The sequence below is a fragment of the Pholis gunnellus genome (assembly GCF_910591455.1).
Source record: "Pholis gunnellus genome assembly, chromosome: 8".
NCBI classification, from domain to species: Eukaryota; Metazoa; Chordata; class Actinopteri; order Perciformes; family Pholidae; genus Pholis; species Pholis gunnellus.
This window is the reverse complement of record NC_136534.1, coordinates 13,333,803-13,352,445: the sequence shown is the minus strand read 5'-3', so window position 1 is coordinate 13,352,445 and position 18,643 is coordinate 13,333,803. Positions and strand designations below refer to the sequence as shown.

Genomic DNA, 18,643 nt, shown 5'->3' with positions numbered 1-18,643 from the left:
TCAGGCGAGCACGGCTACTTGGTCACCTGAAAGTTCACAGGACAGCCAATTCAAAGCCTCCCAGGTGCGATCGGTGTAACAAAGGCTTCATTTCTGTGAAGTCGTGGATGGCTCACATTGACCTTCATAAACAAAAACCATTTTGGTGTTTAAGTTGTGCTAGAGGCTTCAAAGATGAAGAGCTGCTAGGTAAACACATGCAGAGTCACAACCTGAGGAAATATACATGCAATATTTGCCCAAAGAGTTTCTGCACACCTAAACAGCTCAGGGTCCACTGCACCTACCACACTGGAGCAAAACCTTACCCGTGCACATTCTGCGGGAAGAACTTTTCCCAATCTGGAAATCTAAATTCACACCTAAAAAGGCATCTTAGAGTTTACGTCAAGTCCAGCGGGAGGCCTCTGGGGGTCAGGAATTACTCAATTATTGCAAAGAAGCAAGAGATTAGAAAGAGGAGACTTCTCGCTAGTGTCAAAGAGGAGCGAGAGATAGATACAAGCATGGAAGAGCTGCCAAGAACGGAAGAAGGCGTGAGGAAAAATGAAACTGAAGAGCCGTGGGAGGATGCCGTGTTCGGGCACCATGCTAACCTCGAAGTGTTGGATTGTGAAGAGACCGTGCATCGCTTCAAGGTTTCACCCGGCTCGGCCGGATCTGCTCCGCCCGATGAGTTTAAATCTGAAACGGGACAGGAGCTGGACGAGAGGGTGCCACAGGAATCAAACGTGTGGAGTGAGCACAAGCATTGGGAGTGGGAGTGTGTGGAATGCGACATGGGCTTTGATGAAGTGGCAGAGCTGCATTTGCATTATATAAAACATGCTACTGGTGAGCTTCCGATGCCACAGGATGATATTGAGGGTTGAAGGCTCAGAGAAGCATTTATTTTTCTCATACTGGTGCCTTTGTTGACCGTAGCCTTTATTTTTTATTTTTTATTTTTACATTTCTTACTGTTAAAAATACATCGTTAGGGCTAAGAAACAAAGATAATAACTGCTGTTGAATTTGTAAAAACAATTCTTTATATCTAGTATGCTTAGAATTTTTAAGCTTGAACTTTGACCTGCTGTTACACTACATTAAGTATAATAGTCATGGGGAGATTGATAATGAGTATCTACATCAGAGGACAACGGTTCATGCTAGGAGATTAAACTACAGGTATTAAATGTATATTTGTGATGTGGAAACTTCATCAACTAGGTGATGCAAAACATCGTCATGAGGGGAAAGAAACTCTGAGGGAGGTAGTTTAGCTTCAGTTTCACATGTTCTACTTGTATAACCAAATAAAATTGAATGCATAAAAAAAAAATGTTAGTGTTTGTCTTTATGTACATGGGGGAAATAATGTGTTTTACACAATGTGGACTATTAACATCATTACTGTTTAAACTGAAGGGAAATTTTTTTGAAGAAAAATGTGGGTTTGGACTGGAATATTTTGAGCATATAGTTTAAATTCAGAATGCTCTTGAGCACCGCATCTTTCCAGCATGTATTACCAATGTAATTTATGCTATGGGTTTATTGAAATTCATAAAAGTAGTATTTTGTTAAATGTTTTATGATTTTTTTTTGTTATTCTTGAAAGCAATATACAAATAACTTCTGAAATCTGTATAACAACCTTTCCAAAAGTGCCAAAAATGTATTGAAACAGACAAAATCTTGCATGTTATGAAAGTGGGCTGAAGCATGTTTAAGATATAAGAACTGAGATATTTGACAGTGCTCATACTCTGTGCATTTAATAGCTCATATACAAATCATTGCTCTACGTTATGGTTGATCACTCTGCAACAATCGGCAGTTTAAAGTTCTAATGGAGTTTTTACTGTAAGTAATGGCTGACTTATTAATACAATGAGATCTAATGGAGCTCAAGAGACTTCTACACAATCTCATTCATTCTCAATCCTATCATGAGTTTATGCATGGTTGATCAGCTGGCCATACGGAGCAATTTCTAATTGTAATGTAATGCTTCTACAATACTAAGTGTAATACATGGGATATGAATACTGCACATATCTATAAAGGTTAAAAAAAAACAAGCATTAAAACTAGACATAACAGAAAGGTACAAATCATATTTAAGCAATACAGTATTTCATTAAATATGTAAATGTTGATTAAAAAAATAATAGATATGAACTGTGGTAGCAATAATGGTGCAGAATACTGTGCTAATGGACTTTTTTGTTATTGGTTAGAGGTTTCCAGGGACTGCAATAATTGGAATTTACAGTGAAGAAGAAGACCCGACATCACATGCTGCAATAGCACCACCAACTGGCTGTTTACTTTGTACTTTTGCCAGGAGATGCAGTACTGTAAACTTCATTCAGCCTTATTCAATTGAGTCCTAAGGACGATACTCCCAGCATTGTGCTATAAGGGTGTTATTTAATTTGCTCAACAAGTAGTAGTGGTTGCATTACTGTTGCCAGGACCTTCTTTTGCTGAATGGTGGTAAACATATAATATATAATGTATACTTATCTGGTGTTGATGTACAGTACAGTGTACAGTACTAAAGCTGCGCTTCTTAGCACTGTTAAACATACTGAAAAGTATAGAGCTGAAGGCAAACATATATTGCTTCAACCCTATACTGTTAAATTGACATCACATATATAATCCGTGTCTACGGGTTTGAGGATATAAATAGTTGGTCCATGGCAATACAATTATTCATCTTTAAACGTATTCTAAATATAGGTTGTGTGCTAATTGGTACCGACAACCCGCCGTGTTGTAGTCTTTTAACAAGAGTAAACAGCAGCACATGAGTAGGGGGCTGATTGTGGCGAAAACCACAATTCCCATGACTCCCTTGCGGTTCTTGTCAGACGTGACGTCGCGTGTATGTCTGCAGTTCCTCTGTGTTGCTTTGTGAGGAACGACGCGGAGATGTTTGGGGTGGACAAGACAGCACAGGTAACCTTAAAACCGCGTCCTCCTGCATGAATACAGCTACAAGGGTGTAAAAACGGGGACGTAGTTAAAGTGAATGCATATTTAGCATCTTTGAGCGCTGTAACGCGATGGGAATGCTAACGATCGCTAGCCGATATTAACCGCAATCAGCAGCTAACTGGGCTGCCATAATCTGTGTGTTTGTGGCTATTATGCAGAGTTTGTTCAAATATATTATGTTAAAGTGCTCTATTCATACAGTATGTATACCAATTAAAGTGTTGAGTTTGGGTTATACATCAGCCTCTAACGGCTGCCCCCCCATCCGTCGGTCTTCTTTTGTAATTCAAATGTTTTTAAACCCATTCATTCATTAGTCTCCCAGCTGTCGCCATAGATAACAAAGATGCTGTTAACTGCGTAAAAAAAATACAAAACCCTTTTTATATAAAGCAGTTTGAATCATTGTTTCCTCGTGTTCATGTATGTGTTGGTTTACAGCCATTCTGTGTTTGTGTGTGTGACCTGGTTTCATAGAAACACATGAACAAGTGCATTTGAGAAGCCAAGAGGCAGGGAGCCATGCAGAGTCCGACCCAGTCCAACAGCGGAGCAGACCCTGTGACCACTGCCGCCACAGTGCAACCACTGGACACTGAGACTGGAGCCCAGCCGGCACCGGGTCAACCGGATGCACGGGAAGAGGGGAACACATCAGCTGCTACTGCTGGGACTGAAAGAGTAGACACGCCACAGGAGAATGGGACAGGGGTGCAACCAGCAGAAGCACCAAGTATGGCAGTCTCACAGGTAGTGGAGAAGGAGCCTGCTGTAGGGCCACTGACAGAGCCCTCAGTTCACACTGCGGGGATGGAGACGGACTCTGCTTCAAAGCTAAGTGTCCCTGCAGAACCGACACCTGACACGAATGCAACTCCCGGGTGCGATGGGAAAAAGGCAAAGAAGCCGGATAAAGGTGTACGTGATGGTAGGAAATACGTTCCTTCCAAGAAGGCCATGGTAGATCCTCTAAAGATGGACATGTCCAAACCACTGGTTATTCCTCTCACGTGTGAGTATTTGAACTTGTTTTTGTTCTATGCTCTACCTCTCTGAACAAGCCAGGCTAGAATTGAGAGACCTGTTTTTTGTTTGATCATTAAATTAGGGCTAAACACTCCCTGCTATGAAAATTAAAATGTAACAGCACTTTAAGTCACCTTTTGTAGTTTTCTCAAATCTCGGTTTACATTGTGATACGGCCGTCCACACAGTTAATAGACGCTGTGATGTTATACAGTGGTCTAATGAATACTGTGATTTCTATGCTGGCATGTTTATTATTATTATTATTATTAGCTTATTGTATAAATATTGGTATGCAGTTATGTGTTTGTCCACGAGCACTGACAAGTGCACTGCTGAATATATATTGTGGCCTGAAAGTAAACACTTTGAAAGGATTCTCATCAAAACTTTTGTATGCATTAATGAAAACAATTGGCTGGTATATCATTATGATATTTATGAAACTCTTATATTTATATTGGAATCTGCTTGAACATTACAGTAGTGGTCTGACTATGAAGTTCCAATGTGCATATGAAGGAGCCTCCAGAGCCACATTTTTTACATTTTGCTGGACTTAATACTTTTTATGAGTATACTCGTCCTCCTCCTAAGTATATGGATGAACTGTGTGTTACATATAAACGTTCTACCCCTCCTGCCCTGATTCCCTCCAGCGTCTCAGCTCTCCCTGCAGTGCATCGAGTGCCACATAATCTTCAGCGATCACAAGAGCAAAGAGCGCCACCTGAAGTTGAGCCACCCAGCAGAATACGAACAGTGCATACTGAGGAACGCCCTGTTCGCCTGCTACGTATGCGACCGCCAGTTCACAAACTCCACCGAGCTCATGGTCCACCAGAAAGCCCACACAGAGAAGAAACCCTTCAAGTGTCCAATCTGTGGCATTGCCTTCAACAAGTCGTCAGAGCTCACCGCTCATAAAAAAATCCATTTCGGCCAGGACGGTTATGCCTGCACCGACTGTGGCAAACCTTGCAAAACGATGACATTGCTGAAGTATCACCGCCGCACACACACTGGAGAGAGGCCGTATGTTTGCAAGGAGTGTGGAAAGAGGTTCACAATGTCCAAAGCTCTGCAGAAACATGCGGTCTCGCACTTGCCAGAGGGAGCTGAAGGAGATGGGGTCGACACCACAGCGAAAGCAAAACTGAAGAAAGACGATGGTAAGGAAATGAAGATGTTCACATTCCTTTTAGCTATGCTAGCAACATGGCTCGAGGGATGACAATGTTAGTTTGTTGGTGCATCGCTTTGGTCCAGGCTGAAATATCCATGAAATTTTGTACAGACATTCATGGTTCTCAAAGGATGAATCTTAATGACTTTTCCTCAAGCACCACCATGAGGTTGACTTTTGTGGTTTTGAGGGAAATGTCTTGACAACTAGGAAATGGATTGTCACGGAATTATGCTACAGACATTCATGTTGTTATTCTCAAAACTCAAACATTTTAATTTGCCCGATACTTTGGTTTAAGACTAATATTACTGCTTAGCACAACTGACCACATTTGAGTTATTCTCAGCTGAACTTGTTGCATTTAGTGCTAATTAGCAAATGTCAGCATGCTACATTGCTAAACTAAGAGGGGAAACATTTGACTTTATTTTAAGCACTGCTGTGACGATGTACAGAGCTGTAAGGATTGCTGCAGACTCAGTCTGAGTCACATTTTCTGATCCAAAGTAATAGAATTATTATGGATGCACAATATACTAGAGGCCCTGGCAGCCTTTCTAAACAGTGGAGTCAAGGGCTTAGCTTAGTTCGTACAATGTGTAGAATGTGAATTTATATTAATGTTTTTGTAGCCAATACATGTCGATCAAAAAGAAATGAATTAGTCTACATATACACAGAAAAGTAAACTATGCTTATTATTAAGTTATTCTTTATTCTCTGGATGGTGAAAGCTTTCTAAATATTGCGGTTGTATTAGAAAATAAACTTAAATGATGAACAAAAAACACATCATTAATGTGATATGTTTGGCCTCCTGAATTAGTGCATTTTTAAAAATGATATAATTCTGTCAGGTAGCAGGACGTGTTGTGCTTAACATGGTATACCCCAATGCGTCACAGCTGTCTTCTTTTCTTATCTTTAGGTGCTCCTACCATAAAGTATCCTTGTTCTGTATGCAAGGCCACTTTCAAGAGTACCAAGACACGGCTACATCACATGAAAACCAAGCACAACGGGTTGCCTGCTGCAGCCGGTAAAGCCCTCTCAGCTGGGCAGCAAGTGAAACAAAATATGCCCATCATAACTCCAATATCTATTTACCAACCTGCACTACTACAGGTGGGGCCACATGGACCTCTGCAAAAAGTGGATGCCAACATTGACACGGAGCAGATTCGCAGACTTATTGAGTCCTTAGGAAATGTGCAGAAAGTAAACCAAGTTGTAATATTGGGGCAGGTGCCACCAAATGCCTCACCACTGGAAGTGCAGCAGATTTTACAACTGGCAGAAACAACGAATTTGAATCTCCACCCACCACACATCGATTTTATAGGACTGCAACAAACGGAATCTAAGATAGTTGAAATGGACCCTTCAAACAACTCAATTGATTTAATGGAGCAAACAATTATACTGGAACCTATTACGCCAGATGGGCAGTTGGAAAACCCATCTTTCTCAGAACTAGGTTCCCAAATAGTAGTAGGGGAAAATATAGAGCTAACACTCGTTCAGACTGAACATACAGAGAGACCCGAGGGAGAGGGGATGCATCAGATCCTGCAACAGCCCGATATTGGTGCAATTCAGTCTGATCCTGTGGAGGAAATTATTTATCAGAGTGAGGTAGAGCAAAACCTTGAGCAAACAGTCATATTAGAACTTATACCAACTGTGGAGCTAGAACAATCCCAAACCGTGCCATATAATGAAATCCCGTCCTCCTGTCTGGTACCAACCACTGACCTGGAAAAGACTGCAGATCAGACTGTATTAGAGGAGCAGGAGACCAGCCTGTCAGCTCCACTACTTATGACTACAGTTGAGCTGGAGCTGACACCTTTACAAGCGGAGCAACAGGGCCCTCCTTCTTGCCCTTTCATTCCACCAGACACGCTCACACAAACTACAAGTGAATCTGAAACTAATCTCAAAGAAGATGTTGATTCAGAGATGCAAACAGTAAGTCTAGATCAGGGTCACCCTGTGGTGGATGGAGATGCACCACAAGAGCCAGAAGAAAAAGCTGAACAAGAACCATCTAAGAAATTGCTGGTAGATAACGAGGAGAGTCGGGAGCCGGTGGAGAACAAGTCAGAAGTCGAGGATCCACCTGCTAAAGAAGAGGTTTCATCACACTTGGAGACCAAACAGGTGCCACAGATGTCAGAGTTACCAGTAAATGTAATGTCAGCACAAGAACTGGTTAAAGTGCGGAAAAGAAAGCCAACCAGGGCTGTTATCTTTCAAGGATGTATGGAAGAGCTGGTCGGATCCATAAGCAAGGATGATTTCCAAATTGATGCCACACCTGCCAAACGGCAAAAAACAAAAAAGTCTCGCCTCGTTGTTAAATTTGGTCCACAAAGCAAAGAGAAGAAAAACAAGAAACAGAAGAAGACATCACAGCAGCGTCAGCCAACGCAGGAAGAAGGAGTAAGAGGTAAAACACCGCCAACAAATCTCTCAGACAAAGAGGTAGCATCTCAGAAGAAGGGAAGAAAGGGGAAAAGGGACAAGAAAGTGGGACATTTGGTATCTAATTCTGAAATAAAATCACCTTCATCAACCAAGGACCCACAAGTGCAACACATCAAAGGGAATAAAATAAAAAATAAGATGAAAAAGCAAAAAGAAGTGGCCAGGGAGGGGGTTACGCTCACAGGTGAGCACAAAACGGTAGCCTTGTCTGTATTTAAAAAGAAAAAACAAACAAAAAGAATGCAAAAAGATCAGCCCAAAAAAGCAAAGGATGGGAAGCGAAAGAAAAACCTGGCAAAACAGGAAAAAGTCAACACAAAAACAAGCACAGCTTCAGCAGACTTCCCTGCACCACAGATAACGCAAGACGCTCTACTTCTACTGAAAGGACATAAACAGCCTCAACTGAAAGTGTACAAGTTAGACCCTTCAAAAGCGTCAGGCCAGACACAGGAGGCTTCACCTCATGATGCCCAAACAACTTCCCAAGAGAGTCAAGGTAAACATTCAACAAGTGAGTCTACAAATAATCTTACGGCGGAAGGTAAGAAAAAAGGAGGAAGACCCAAAAAGAACCAGAAAGCTCTTTCGTTGTTGTCCTCATTACAAGTTTCCCATAAAACGCCTGAGACGCCGCCCACCAAACCAAAGACCACCAGGAAACGTAAAGCCTCTTCGAAAGTGGAGACTGAAGGAGTGATAACTTCTAATTCTAAGCGTGCCTTGGAGTGTAAGGAGTGTGGGCAAAGATTTAGCGATGTCTCGTCCCTACAGAAGCACAAGGCGGTGCACATCGTGGAGAGTCCCGGTCTCACTTACACCAATGGCAACGTCTTTGAAGGAGTCTCCAGGTTGGATCTTTACCAGCTTCCAAAACAGAACGATAAGGTTGTTGGAGTGATGAATGCTGCTTCAGACTGGGACACTGAGCCTGAGCTTGCAGAGATGGCATTAGAGGGCAGAGAGCAAAGTGTCTCCTTTCCGGCTTTGATTCCATCCCCATCTTTACCCGTTCCTTCTTCAGATGTTGAAGTGAGTGCATATGAAAATAAGGCTGAAGGTAAAGGGGAAGGAGATTATCAATCTCATACCTCCGCTGAAGTTCATTCGCCATCTGATCAAAGGAAAAACAGTGAGACCCCTCAGAATTTCACATCTGAACCCCCTTTAAGTACCTCTACTCAGACAAAGAGTTCAGAAACAGGAGAACCTTCGGTGTCGGATACGGACAAGCAAGAAGAAGGTACTCCGAGGAGCCCCAGCTCAGAATCTCAAGTTCAGTTTACCACGGATGAAGACATTAAGGAGGATTTACTTCTAGAGGTAGATTTAGTCACTGTTGGGGAGCAGAATGAGACAGATGAACCAACCTCTCATGAAGACATTGTTCCCCAAAATCAATCAAGTGGAATTTGCAATTCTGTGAGTGAAAGCACTGACAAGCTTCCTGGGCAAGTTGGTATCGAAACAACAACTGGAAAAAGTTTAACTTCTCAGACTGTGTCATGCTCCACTCATCATGTGGAGATCAAAGAAGAGGAGGAAGAACTGTTAGTCCAGAAGAAAAAAGAAGGAGGGAAAGGAGCTGTTTCGATGAATGCTACAAGTGGTAGGAGAAGAGGAACGGGGCGTCTAAAACGGGATGTGATATCTAAGAGCGCTTCAGTCGGAGATACTATCAGAGGAACGGAATCAGTGAAAGAACAGGATGACTGTCAGGTAGTTTACGAAGAATGTACCATTAGCTCTGATTCAGAAATGAATGACGAAGGTGAGACTGGCACAAAGACTTCACAGCCAGAGGCCAGTACTGAGGCCAACCAAGCCACTGCTCCAACTGCATCTTTGCCTAAAGAGAAAGTTGTGTTTGAGCTGGAGTCCGTTACCACTAGTGTTGAGGAGGTAAGGCATCTAAGAGGACTGCAGGGAGGAGAGGAACACAACAATGGGTCTGACCAGTCTCCAGGCATCATACTTGAGAAGGTCCTCACCTCTGGACAGACAGCGTCTGCTGACAAGGAGACGTGCCAGATGACGGCGAGGAACAATCGCAGACAGGTGAGACGCCAGTTGTATCAACAACTACCATTCATCGTCAATGAATAATAAATGAAACATTGCAAACTTTCATCTGTTGCGGTTCCAGGGTTTGGACAGCATTGCAGCCCTCGGGAGCCAGGAGATCAAGGTTGAAGAGAATATCTCGGATCCACCACTGGTTGCACTCACCTGTCAAAACAGACAGAGTGCAAGTGTGCAGCCACAGCACCATCGTGATATAAGGACTGTTCTGGTGAAGGAGGAGAGCAGCCTCGTGCTGCAGGAGGCCACGCAAGGCAGCAGACGCATCCGATGGAATGTGGAGCAGGTCGACATTGAAAACTCCTCCAGTCCATGTAAGTATTAGGCCGTACTGTAGGTACATGTTGAAGTAATAGTTCAACATTCGAAGATCCGTGTACATATAAGAAGACTGACACCTCTCACAAGTCAGTGGAGCTGCAGCCATGAGGTGATTAGCTTAGCTTAGCATTAAGACTGGAAGATTAGTAAAGTTTTTTTTAATTTGTCATGGAACATGTACAAAAAACATGAATGTAAAGATAAGAGATGTATTGTACCAGATGTAGCTGTTAACTATTTTTCAGTTTAGCTATTAATCTCCTAGTTCTAGCTTTGAAAGGCGATGATTAAATAAGACAATGTGTGTGTTTGTTAATCCACTTTGTGTACTGAATTGACGCCGTAAGATTTCGAGATTTTCAGAGTTTGATGTTTTCTGCTTTTTGCTTTCAGTAATGGAGAGTGGAGAGACAATGAGGGACGAGGGTTGCGTCACCCCGGAGTTCAACCCCAACCAGTGTATCTTCTACCCAGTGAAGGAGGAGGAGAGGGAGGTTCTACTTGGAGCTGTTCAGACCAACGGTGGGAATTTAACAACAGGAGCATCCAGTGATGCCCAGCAGACAGAACATCAAGAAACGGATAGTAATTCAAGTGAGTCATTGCCTTTTCCAGTGATATTCTTCTTTTACCCAAGATTATAGGAAGATTTTCATGCTCAATCTATTAACAACAGATGAAGGGAGCCATTCTGTACTAGACTACCAGGAAATGAGAGAGAGAGGACTATTGTCGGAACCAGGGGTCTGTGACTTTGCAGATGGACATGGTTTGTTTTCTGTTAGAAGTTACGTCTACTTGTTGGTACCTGATAAACGTACTTAAGCTACTTCGATCGTCGATCATACTTTAGATAACTTGTCCATTTATGATCTGATCTTTCAGCTGTGGCAGACACTGAGTGGCAGCAGCCACCAGACCTCCGGGACTTTCTCCTCCAAAGTTCTGATGAAGAGGACGTGGGCGGTTTTGAATTGTCCGATCCTCAGCTTGACTCAGAAGCAGAAGTAATGGCCTATTTCTACAAGAATCAAACAAACGACGCACAACGGCCAGATGAGCTGTCACAAAAGTACAGTATTCAACCTTAACAGAGCACTGCTAAAAAAATAATATTCTCTACTAATAGTTTTGTCATACTGTGCAGAAATAATGTTTCATTTTAACTTTTAACTATATTTTTCACTTTTTCTCCCTCAGTTTGCCAACTTCAACGAGCCAGTTCCAAGCACTGAGAGAGGAAAACGGCACCAGAGAGCCCATTGACTACTTCTCCAGTTATTTTGGTTGGGATACCTGGGTAGAAATTGCCAATTGCACAAATAAACTCTCCAACATGACCAAACTTGTCACAGCCAGAGAGGTTGCACAGTTTGTCGGGATCCACATAGCAATGGGAACTTTAAAGGTTTGTGCTCTGTTTTTTTTTTCCATCTTTACTTGTCTCTGTTAATTAGACGGAAGACCACTAAAGGTTTATTTGGTCTTTTGCTATTTTTCAGTTTCCGAGTCCAAGGCTCTATTGGGAGGACTTGACTAAGGTGCCCTTGATTGCTGAGGCTGTGCCACTTTCCCGTTTCCTCGAGCTGTCTCGCATGTTGAAACTCGCCTCTCCTGAGAAAGATCCAGTCAACAGTAATGTTCAGGAAGGAAGACATGACAGTGACTTTCAAAATTCACTGCAAGGTAAAACTCCCTCAAGCAGGCAAAGTGAAATGTGTCAGCATAGTAATGGGCAGAGACAAAAAGACGTGCCAAATGACCTGAACAGTTTGAAAACGCAGACCGATCCGCTGTGGAAGGCTCAGCCATTATTGTGCCGTTTCAAAGCAGGATGCCAGTCGCTGAGAAGAGAGGGGGATTATGCAGTTGACCAATATCCACTTGCTTTGCCTGGGAAGATGCACAATAAGAAGCTGTCTCTAAACTGTACAACATTAATTGGATTTGGCGGTTTCCTCTTGCATGTGGATCTCAAGTTGGGTCTTTCCTGCAAAGAAGATGCTGTGGAAGAAATGGCCCCCAAAGGTAGTATGGTGTTTCTTTGCAAACAGGAACTCTCCACCCCTGCGATGCTAGAGCGTCTGTTAGTTGCAGGGGTTCATGGTGCAGGAAGGGTCGGAGGAGCCAGAGGACAGATTGGAGATGAGTTCGTCAGCTCAGATGGGAAGCTGATGTTACGCAGGTCGCACTGTGGCTTCATACTTTCTACCGCAGGAAATAGCCAGAGGAACATGGCTTCACTCATCGACAACTTTGAGAAGGCCCAGATGTCGGCTCATCTCAACCGAGATTTGCAGAATCTTTACTCTATCCCCCTCACTGCCTCAGCCCCGACCTGCTGGCCTCAAGCGGTGCTCTGGTACCTCACAGATCTAGCTTTGGTCAACTCCTGGCTCCTATACCGACAGGATCACAGGGCAGTGTCTGCACCTTTAACTCTCATGTCCTTCAGATTGGAGGTGTCGAAGGCTTTGATCCTCTGTAGCGGCTCCGATACCCAGGACTCAGTTCCCCCTCACCCCCCCAAAGACAAGGCTCATGCAACAAATGAATCCCCCAATCCCAGCCTGGTGGAGGAGAGTCCTATGCCAGATGCAGCCACACGGTACGATGGGTCAGGCCACTGGCCGGAGCAGCTTGGAGAGGGAGAAGGAGGCAGGTGTCGCTTTGGGGACTGTCAAAGAACATCCCGTGTGCTATGCCTTAAGTGCTGCGTCTTTCTTTGTATCTCACGCAACCACAACTGCTTTTTGAATTTCCATAATCAAGGGAGTTTGGAAAAAGTGTAGTGTCCACTACAGAATTTCCCTTTATATTTTTCAACATTTTGCTCTCTGAGTTGGAATGTAACTGTGCTTTTGGTGTATGAAAACCCAGCGTATCAAAAAATACGGTATTATCTCCTCTGTCCTGACAACTTTTTCCATGATGCCTTTCACTGGCAGTGGCACACATTGTGACGGATTATTTGTACTGCAGTTTAAAAAACAAATGCTTTGTGATGTGGCTTATTATTGCATTGAGCAAGTGTAAGTGTAAGGATTTTGCCTTCAGAAGGAAATGTAAAAAAATATGCCATACACTTTGTGCTGCAGAAGAAGCACAAGGTATGATTTTAATATTTCAATTACCATGATTTTTTTTAACTATTTATTTTAACCTAACCGAATTTACATTCCATGATGAGCTTTCTTTTAGATCTATGAATTTAATTTATTTATTTCAGAAAACAATAAAAGACAGATGGAAAAAATACATGCGTTGTTGCTTTTTTTTTTTTTTAAGACTGTCGAAATGTTGGCACAATACACCTCCATTTTTAATTGTTTCTGATAACGTTGAGTATGTCTTTGTTCTATTCAAGGGTCCCAGTAAGCTGTGACAGTGAAACTAAGATTCAACTGACATTAGGTAGCTTTCATGCATTTATTATACCCTCCAATATGTATTGATACTCTGCATTTGTGGCGGAAATCACAGAGATAGTTTAAGAGTAGAAGTAACTGAAAATTGAATGTATACACATACTCCTATGTAGAGATATGTTGTACTACAGGGATATGAGTTAAATGCCACAGATATAATTTTAGAGAGCATTGTAGAACAAACGGATGGTTTGAAGAGTTAGAAATGGACTTCAAAACGTTGAGAGAAGTTGACTAAGTGAAAGGGAATTACAATTTAGACTGCTGATTGAACGTACATCTTGTGTACGTTTGTGTGCACTCCTTGTATTATAAACGAGGCAAACTATTACAGTGAATGAAAACAAAGTACATTTGACGAAGTTGTTCTTGGTCACGTGACGGAGATCAACCATAGAATCAGACTGAATAGAAGGGGAGATACATTCAAATTCGTCCATGTTCATAAAGATATAACGCTAGCTGTCTTATTGTGTGTTTCTAAATGATTGTCTTAAATGCCGTATATTAACCGACGTGGCGGTATTTTGAATGCGAATCTGTTATAATTATACCGTAGCACTATGCGTCCTTTACAAGAAAGGTTTGTGTTTTAAGCTACACTTACTACGATGCAAAGTGCAGCTCTGTATCAGCGGCAGAAAAACCCGGTTGGTCCATTTTTTATATTTGAATTTTTGTCAAAGCATCACCAAATGACAATAAAAACATAGTACCAAAGACTGCATGGCAGCCATCTTAGTTGTACCAACGGCTATCTGTCACACACCAGGAAGTGTCCGATCTATCCGTTGTACTTCTGTAGGGTCAACTCTTTCAGTCAAACTATCGTCAAAGAGCGGCTAGAGGTAACGTAAACGTCTACTCCATTTAAAATGTGATATTTTACAAGATTTAGGTGTATTTATGAACGTACATCTTAATGAGTTGTGTCAGGCATATGCAAGCGCCAAACAGAGTTAAAACTTGATATGTGAAAAGGCACGAAAGGTCTCCGGTGCTCTTTGAATGGCAGCCAGTGTTGTTAGCGCTAACCAGTAGCTAGTTAGCTAGCGTTAGCCCGCTCGATAGGCTGCTACTTTATTATAAACGTTAGTTACGGGCACACACATGAAACCAAAGCAGTTACATAATCTGTAAACGGTTACAGTTTACCAGATACACCCAGTAAGGCATTTTAATAAGTGAATTGGTAGCGGGGTGTTCGTAGGTTCTCATGGCGCTAGTTAGCTTAGCTAGCGGCCTTAACGACAGTAACGTAGCGGTAATGTTAGCCAAGATTAGCTGAAACTTAAAGGTTTGTTATGGAATAGCGGGACTAATATTGATATATACGTTATGGTTTGTATCAGCCGCTGTTTTACTGTGGCCTCACCCTAAATAAGTTGATACATTATTTGTTCGTTGTCATCTGTTGAGCATAACGTGTGATTAGTTATCACAGTGTTATTTTCCCGCTGTCAACCAAGCTGCTGTTTCCGTGTGATAAGTAACTGTACTTTAATATGTGTCCTTGTTTCTGCCTTGTTCTTTTAATAGCATTCAGGGCAATTGTTCTGTGTGTGTGTGTTTGCGCCTGTTGAGACCCGCCAGTACACCAGGATGGACTCGGATATTTTGAACATAGAAGAGATCGTGATGGGTCGGGGACTGCCAGATCCACCTCCTGCAGCTCCCCCTGTAAAACCAGCAGAACCACGCAAACCCTTCATTATGAATGGACCTCTTGCGGCCTCTGTTCAGCCCTGTAAGTGGTGTTATGGTCACAGCTTTAAATGCGTTTGCCGAGAGCCCCTGAAAGATTAACTGTGTCTGTTGCATGATTTCTTAAATCTCAATTTATCTTTCCAGACCAGCATGAAAATCTGCAGTGTTTCCAGTGCTTCATCACCTTCTGCAGTGCCAAAGCCAAGGAAAGGCATATGAAGAAGAGCCACCGGGAAGAGTACAAGCAACAGCTTCAGCAGGTGATAACAATAATATATTTTATAAGCTTCACACTTTTGGTACATTGAGAGTAACAGTTTGTCTCTACGTTTTTATGAAGATTATGGCTTTTGTTTATAATATTCTGTATTGAAAGTATTTGAAATAAATAAATGGTAACCATATTTAAAAAAACTAATTCTGAAGTCTATCATTCAAGGTAAATCTAATTCTCTCAAGGTGGATCAGTTAGTGTTTGAGTAAGTTACTAAGTTAAATTGAGATTTATATTTATTTAAATATATATTTAGATTTAGTGTAAGCAGGAGAATGTATATACAGCTTATACAATGTTACTGTGTTATCGGTAACCCAAGATCACCCAGACATGGCGAATAAAGTTAATCTGATAAACTTGGGTTCAACATAGTTCTTGGTCTTGAATTATTTTAACTTTGGCCCCCCATTTCTTCACAGGGAAACACATTGTTCACATGCTATGTGTGTGACCGATCATTTCTGTCCTCTGAGGAACTGACACAGCACCAGCCAACACACAGCAAGGACGACAAGCCCTTCAAATGTGTGCACTGCAAGGAGAGCTTTAAAACGTTCTCTGAAGTGAGTATAATGATTCTGCTTGAAGATAAATGTCCATGGCAGTATTAAACCCCAAAACCACCATGAATGCCAAACAAGTATGAAGCTCATTGTGAAACTCAACCAGTGTTTCTGTTTATATTTTTTATTTCACCTCTCACCTTCGTAGTTAACATCCCACAGAAGACAGGTGTGTCCAGAGAAACAGTTGGTATGTAAAGATTGCAATGAAACCTTCCGGAGCGCTGGGCTGTTGCGTAATCATCGCCTGACCCAGCATCTCCGCCCAGAGGTAGAGACCGCAGAACAGCCGGAAGACCCCACGAAAACCCACCGCTGTAAGAAGTGTGGTCAGGGCTTCGAAACGGAACCGGAGCTGATAGAACACCAGGAGAAGTACCCCGACGGTCAGCAATGCAATGGCAGCGCTGCAGCCGTCAAGAAACGAGGACGGCCTTCCAAAGCGGAAGATCCAGCAGCTGCTGAGAAAAAGGGGAAGCGGAAAAAGAAAGATGAGGCAGAAGCGCCCGAGGAGGCGGTGAAGGCCAGCAGCACACCAGAGTCATCTGCACCCCCTGCCGAGGAAAAGGGAAAAGCAAGTGGGGCGAAGCGTGGGCGTCCCTCTAAAGCAGCAGCCAAATCAGAAACTGAAGATACGAAGATACCTGAGGACGACAGTCAAGCTCCAGCGAAGGAGAAGAAACCTAAAGCAGATGCTGCTGCTGCTGCTCCTCCGGCCCGTCAGCACCCCTGTCCCGAATGTGACCTCACATTCTCCGGCTTGATTCAGCTCCGTGCTCACAAGAAGGTGAAACACGCCCCGCGGAAAGCCCATCCCTGCGAAGAATGTGAAGAGAGCTTTGGCCGTCCGGAGCAGCTGGACGCCCACATGTCACGGGCTCACGCCGTCGGCCGCCTCGCCTGTCCAGTCTGTGGGAAGAGCTTTGGCCGTGAGCGCACCTTGAAAGCTCACCAGAAAAGCCACCCGGAGGAAGAGCCGGAAAACCCAAGTGCAAAGAGATAATTGAGCCGCGGGGACCTCGCAGAAAGTGTACGGTTTCTGAAGATTTTAATCAGGCATTGTCCTTTTCTTTTAACATTGGAGATCTGATCCTCCCGATGGTAGTTTGGAATGGTTTTGAGAATGACGTTTTAGCAAGTTTTGGATTTGAGTTTTGATTATGAGCTGTTGAGATTTTGGACGTACAGACACATCTCCTAAATTGACTAACCAAATAATAAATCCATCTGTTGCACCCATTGCCACAAAACATAGTTTATTTGTAAAAAAAAAAAAATGGTTTGATTAACTTTTTAAATGTTTTGTTTTTGTTTTTTTAAAGCTTGAAATGTGTGTGTTTTGATTTTATTTCTTTGAGTCTCGAGTTCAACTCACTGGTTTTAAAAAAAAATAAAAAAAAGTTTTTATTCCAACACAAATTGGGCATGTACCTATTTTGAAGCAAATTAGATGCCTAGTAGAGATACTATGTTTGAATGTTCAGAAAGTTTGTCAAGAAATGTTTAATGTACAGCTTCTGGTTAAAATTGTGCTTTTTTTTTTTACTCTAAATATTTAGATTATGTTCCTTTCTAAATTAAGTCTCATTGAGGAAGAATTTTAAAATTACAGGATTATGTTCTGCTAAAAAAATGACTGGCTTAGAGTTCCAGATTTAATGTGGGCAGGAATGATCCACTATAATCCTCCTTGTCTATGGTAAAAAAAAATACTCCTTTTAATTTTTCACTTGTTAGAATAATGTTTAATGTCTTGGACATTTCTTAAATGGAACTCGTGACTCTTTAATGCCTTAGAGTCCCAAAGGAAACTGTGTATATCATGTGTTTTTCACTGATTGGATTGTTTCTCTCGCCACTGCAATGTGTAATAAAACATGCTATCCCCAGGGAGGCTGCTGAAGAAATTACCTTTTGTCTTTGTCTCACTTCTAATGCAGGAACACAAGATTCAGATGTTAGCCGCTTGCTCAACGAGAAACTGACTTAATTGATGTTTACCTTTTCCACAACTAATCGAACGGTTTCCAACGTTTTGTCCAAGCATGCTGATCTTACTGTGTCCTTTCTTTTATAGTTGTATGCTGATAATTAGTGTGATGATAAATTCAAGTACTTTTCTAAACCGCATCTCTTTTTAAAGACGTAGTTACTTTTCAGATACATATTTTAACCAACCACCAGTTTAGAAAATGTGGCGCATTTACCAGTTTTAGACAATATAAAGCCATTAGAACTGGCTCCACATTGACAAACCACAGTAATAACAATAGTAAGCTGTAGTAATAATCCAGTGTCATAATACTGTACTTTTACTTTACGTTTTTTAAACTATATTGTAATAGTAACAGTATAAAAGTAAGTTTCATGCAAAATATCCACATTAGGCATTAAAGCACCTGTTCAACTCTATATTATTGTAACTGATTTATTTAGTTTTTTCTCTATACTGATCTGTATGTAGTATTTAAATGTCGCAGCTGGTCACGGTGGAGCTTCTAGATATACTGTACTCTTAATCACCAAAAGTACAATATTTCCAATGAATTGTAGTGGAGTAGAAGTATAG

General features: G+C 42.0%; 2 protein-coding genes across 3 annotated transcripts; both read left to right on the top strand.

The window, feature by feature from the left end:
* Positions 1–2,901: 2,901 nt before the first annotated feature.
* znf576.1 (zinc finger protein 576, tandem duplicate 1) lies at positions 2,902–13,284 on the top strand. 2 transcript variants are annotated; one of them, XM_079164042.1, is made up of 10 exons: positions 2,902–2,952; positions 3,469–4,003; positions 4,677–5,189; positions 6,135–9,754; positions 9,843–10,092; positions 10,493–10,693; positions 10,776–10,868; positions 10,985–11,171; positions 11,300–11,507; positions 11,602–13,284. In XM_079164042.1, exons 2-10 carry the CDS (start codon positions 3,514–3,516, stop codon positions 12,889–12,891), a joined length of 6,852 nt encoding a protein of 2,283 aa, XP_079020168.1. In that variant the 5' UTR covers positions 2,902–2,952; positions 3,469–3,513; the 3' UTR covers positions 12,892–13,284. The 2 variants fall into 2 exon arrangements, with proteins under 2 accessions (XP_079020168.1, XP_079020169.1); XM_079164043.1 differs by lacking the exon at positions 10,776–10,868.
* A 1,020-nt stretch (positions 13,285–14,304) lies between these two features.
* Positions 14,305–17,975, top strand: znf576.2 (zinc finger protein 576, tandem duplicate 2). Its single transcript, XM_079164205.1, has 5 exons — positions 14,305–14,375; positions 15,067–15,274; positions 15,379–15,494; positions 15,931–16,074; positions 16,223–17,975. The coding sequence occupies exons 2-5, from the start codon at positions 15,130–15,132 to the stop codon at positions 17,075–17,077; spliced, it is 1,260 nt and encodes a 419-aa protein (XP_079020331.1). The 5' UTR covers positions 14,305–14,375; positions 15,067–15,129; the 3' UTR covers positions 17,078–17,975.
* The last annotated feature ends 668 nt before the right edge of the window (positions 17,976–18,643 follow it).

What these genes read in the sequence shown, in the direction of transcription:
- znf576.1 (XM_079164042.1), top strand. Translation starts at nt 3,514, where the DNA reads ATGCAGAGTCCGACCCAGTCCAACAGCGGAGCAGACCCTGTGACCACT. An exon ending in ACTGGTTATTCCTCTCACGT is followed by an intron (nt 4,004 to 4,676) that starts GTGAGTATTTGA and finishes GATTCCCTCCAG; the next exon opens with CGTCTCAGCTCTCCCTGCAG. An exon ending in TAGCAATGGGAACTTTAAAG is followed by an intron (nt 11,508 to 11,601) that starts GTTTGTGCTCTG and finishes GCTATTTTTCAG; the next exon opens with TTTCCGAGTCCAAGGCTCTA.
- znf576.2 (XM_079164205.1), top strand. Translation starts at nt 15,130, where the DNA reads ATGGACTCGGATATTTTGAACATAGAAGAGATCGTGATGGGTCGGGGA. An exon ending in TGCGGCCTCTGTTCAGCCCT is followed by an intron (nt 15,275 to 15,378) that starts GTAAGTGGTGTT and finishes TTATCTTTCCAG; the next exon opens with ACCAGCATGAAAATCTGCAG. An exon ending in GCTTTAAAACGTTCTCTGAA is followed by an intron (nt 16,075 to 16,222) that starts GTGAGTATAATG and finishes TCACCTTCGTAG; the next exon opens with TTAACATCCCACAGAAGACA.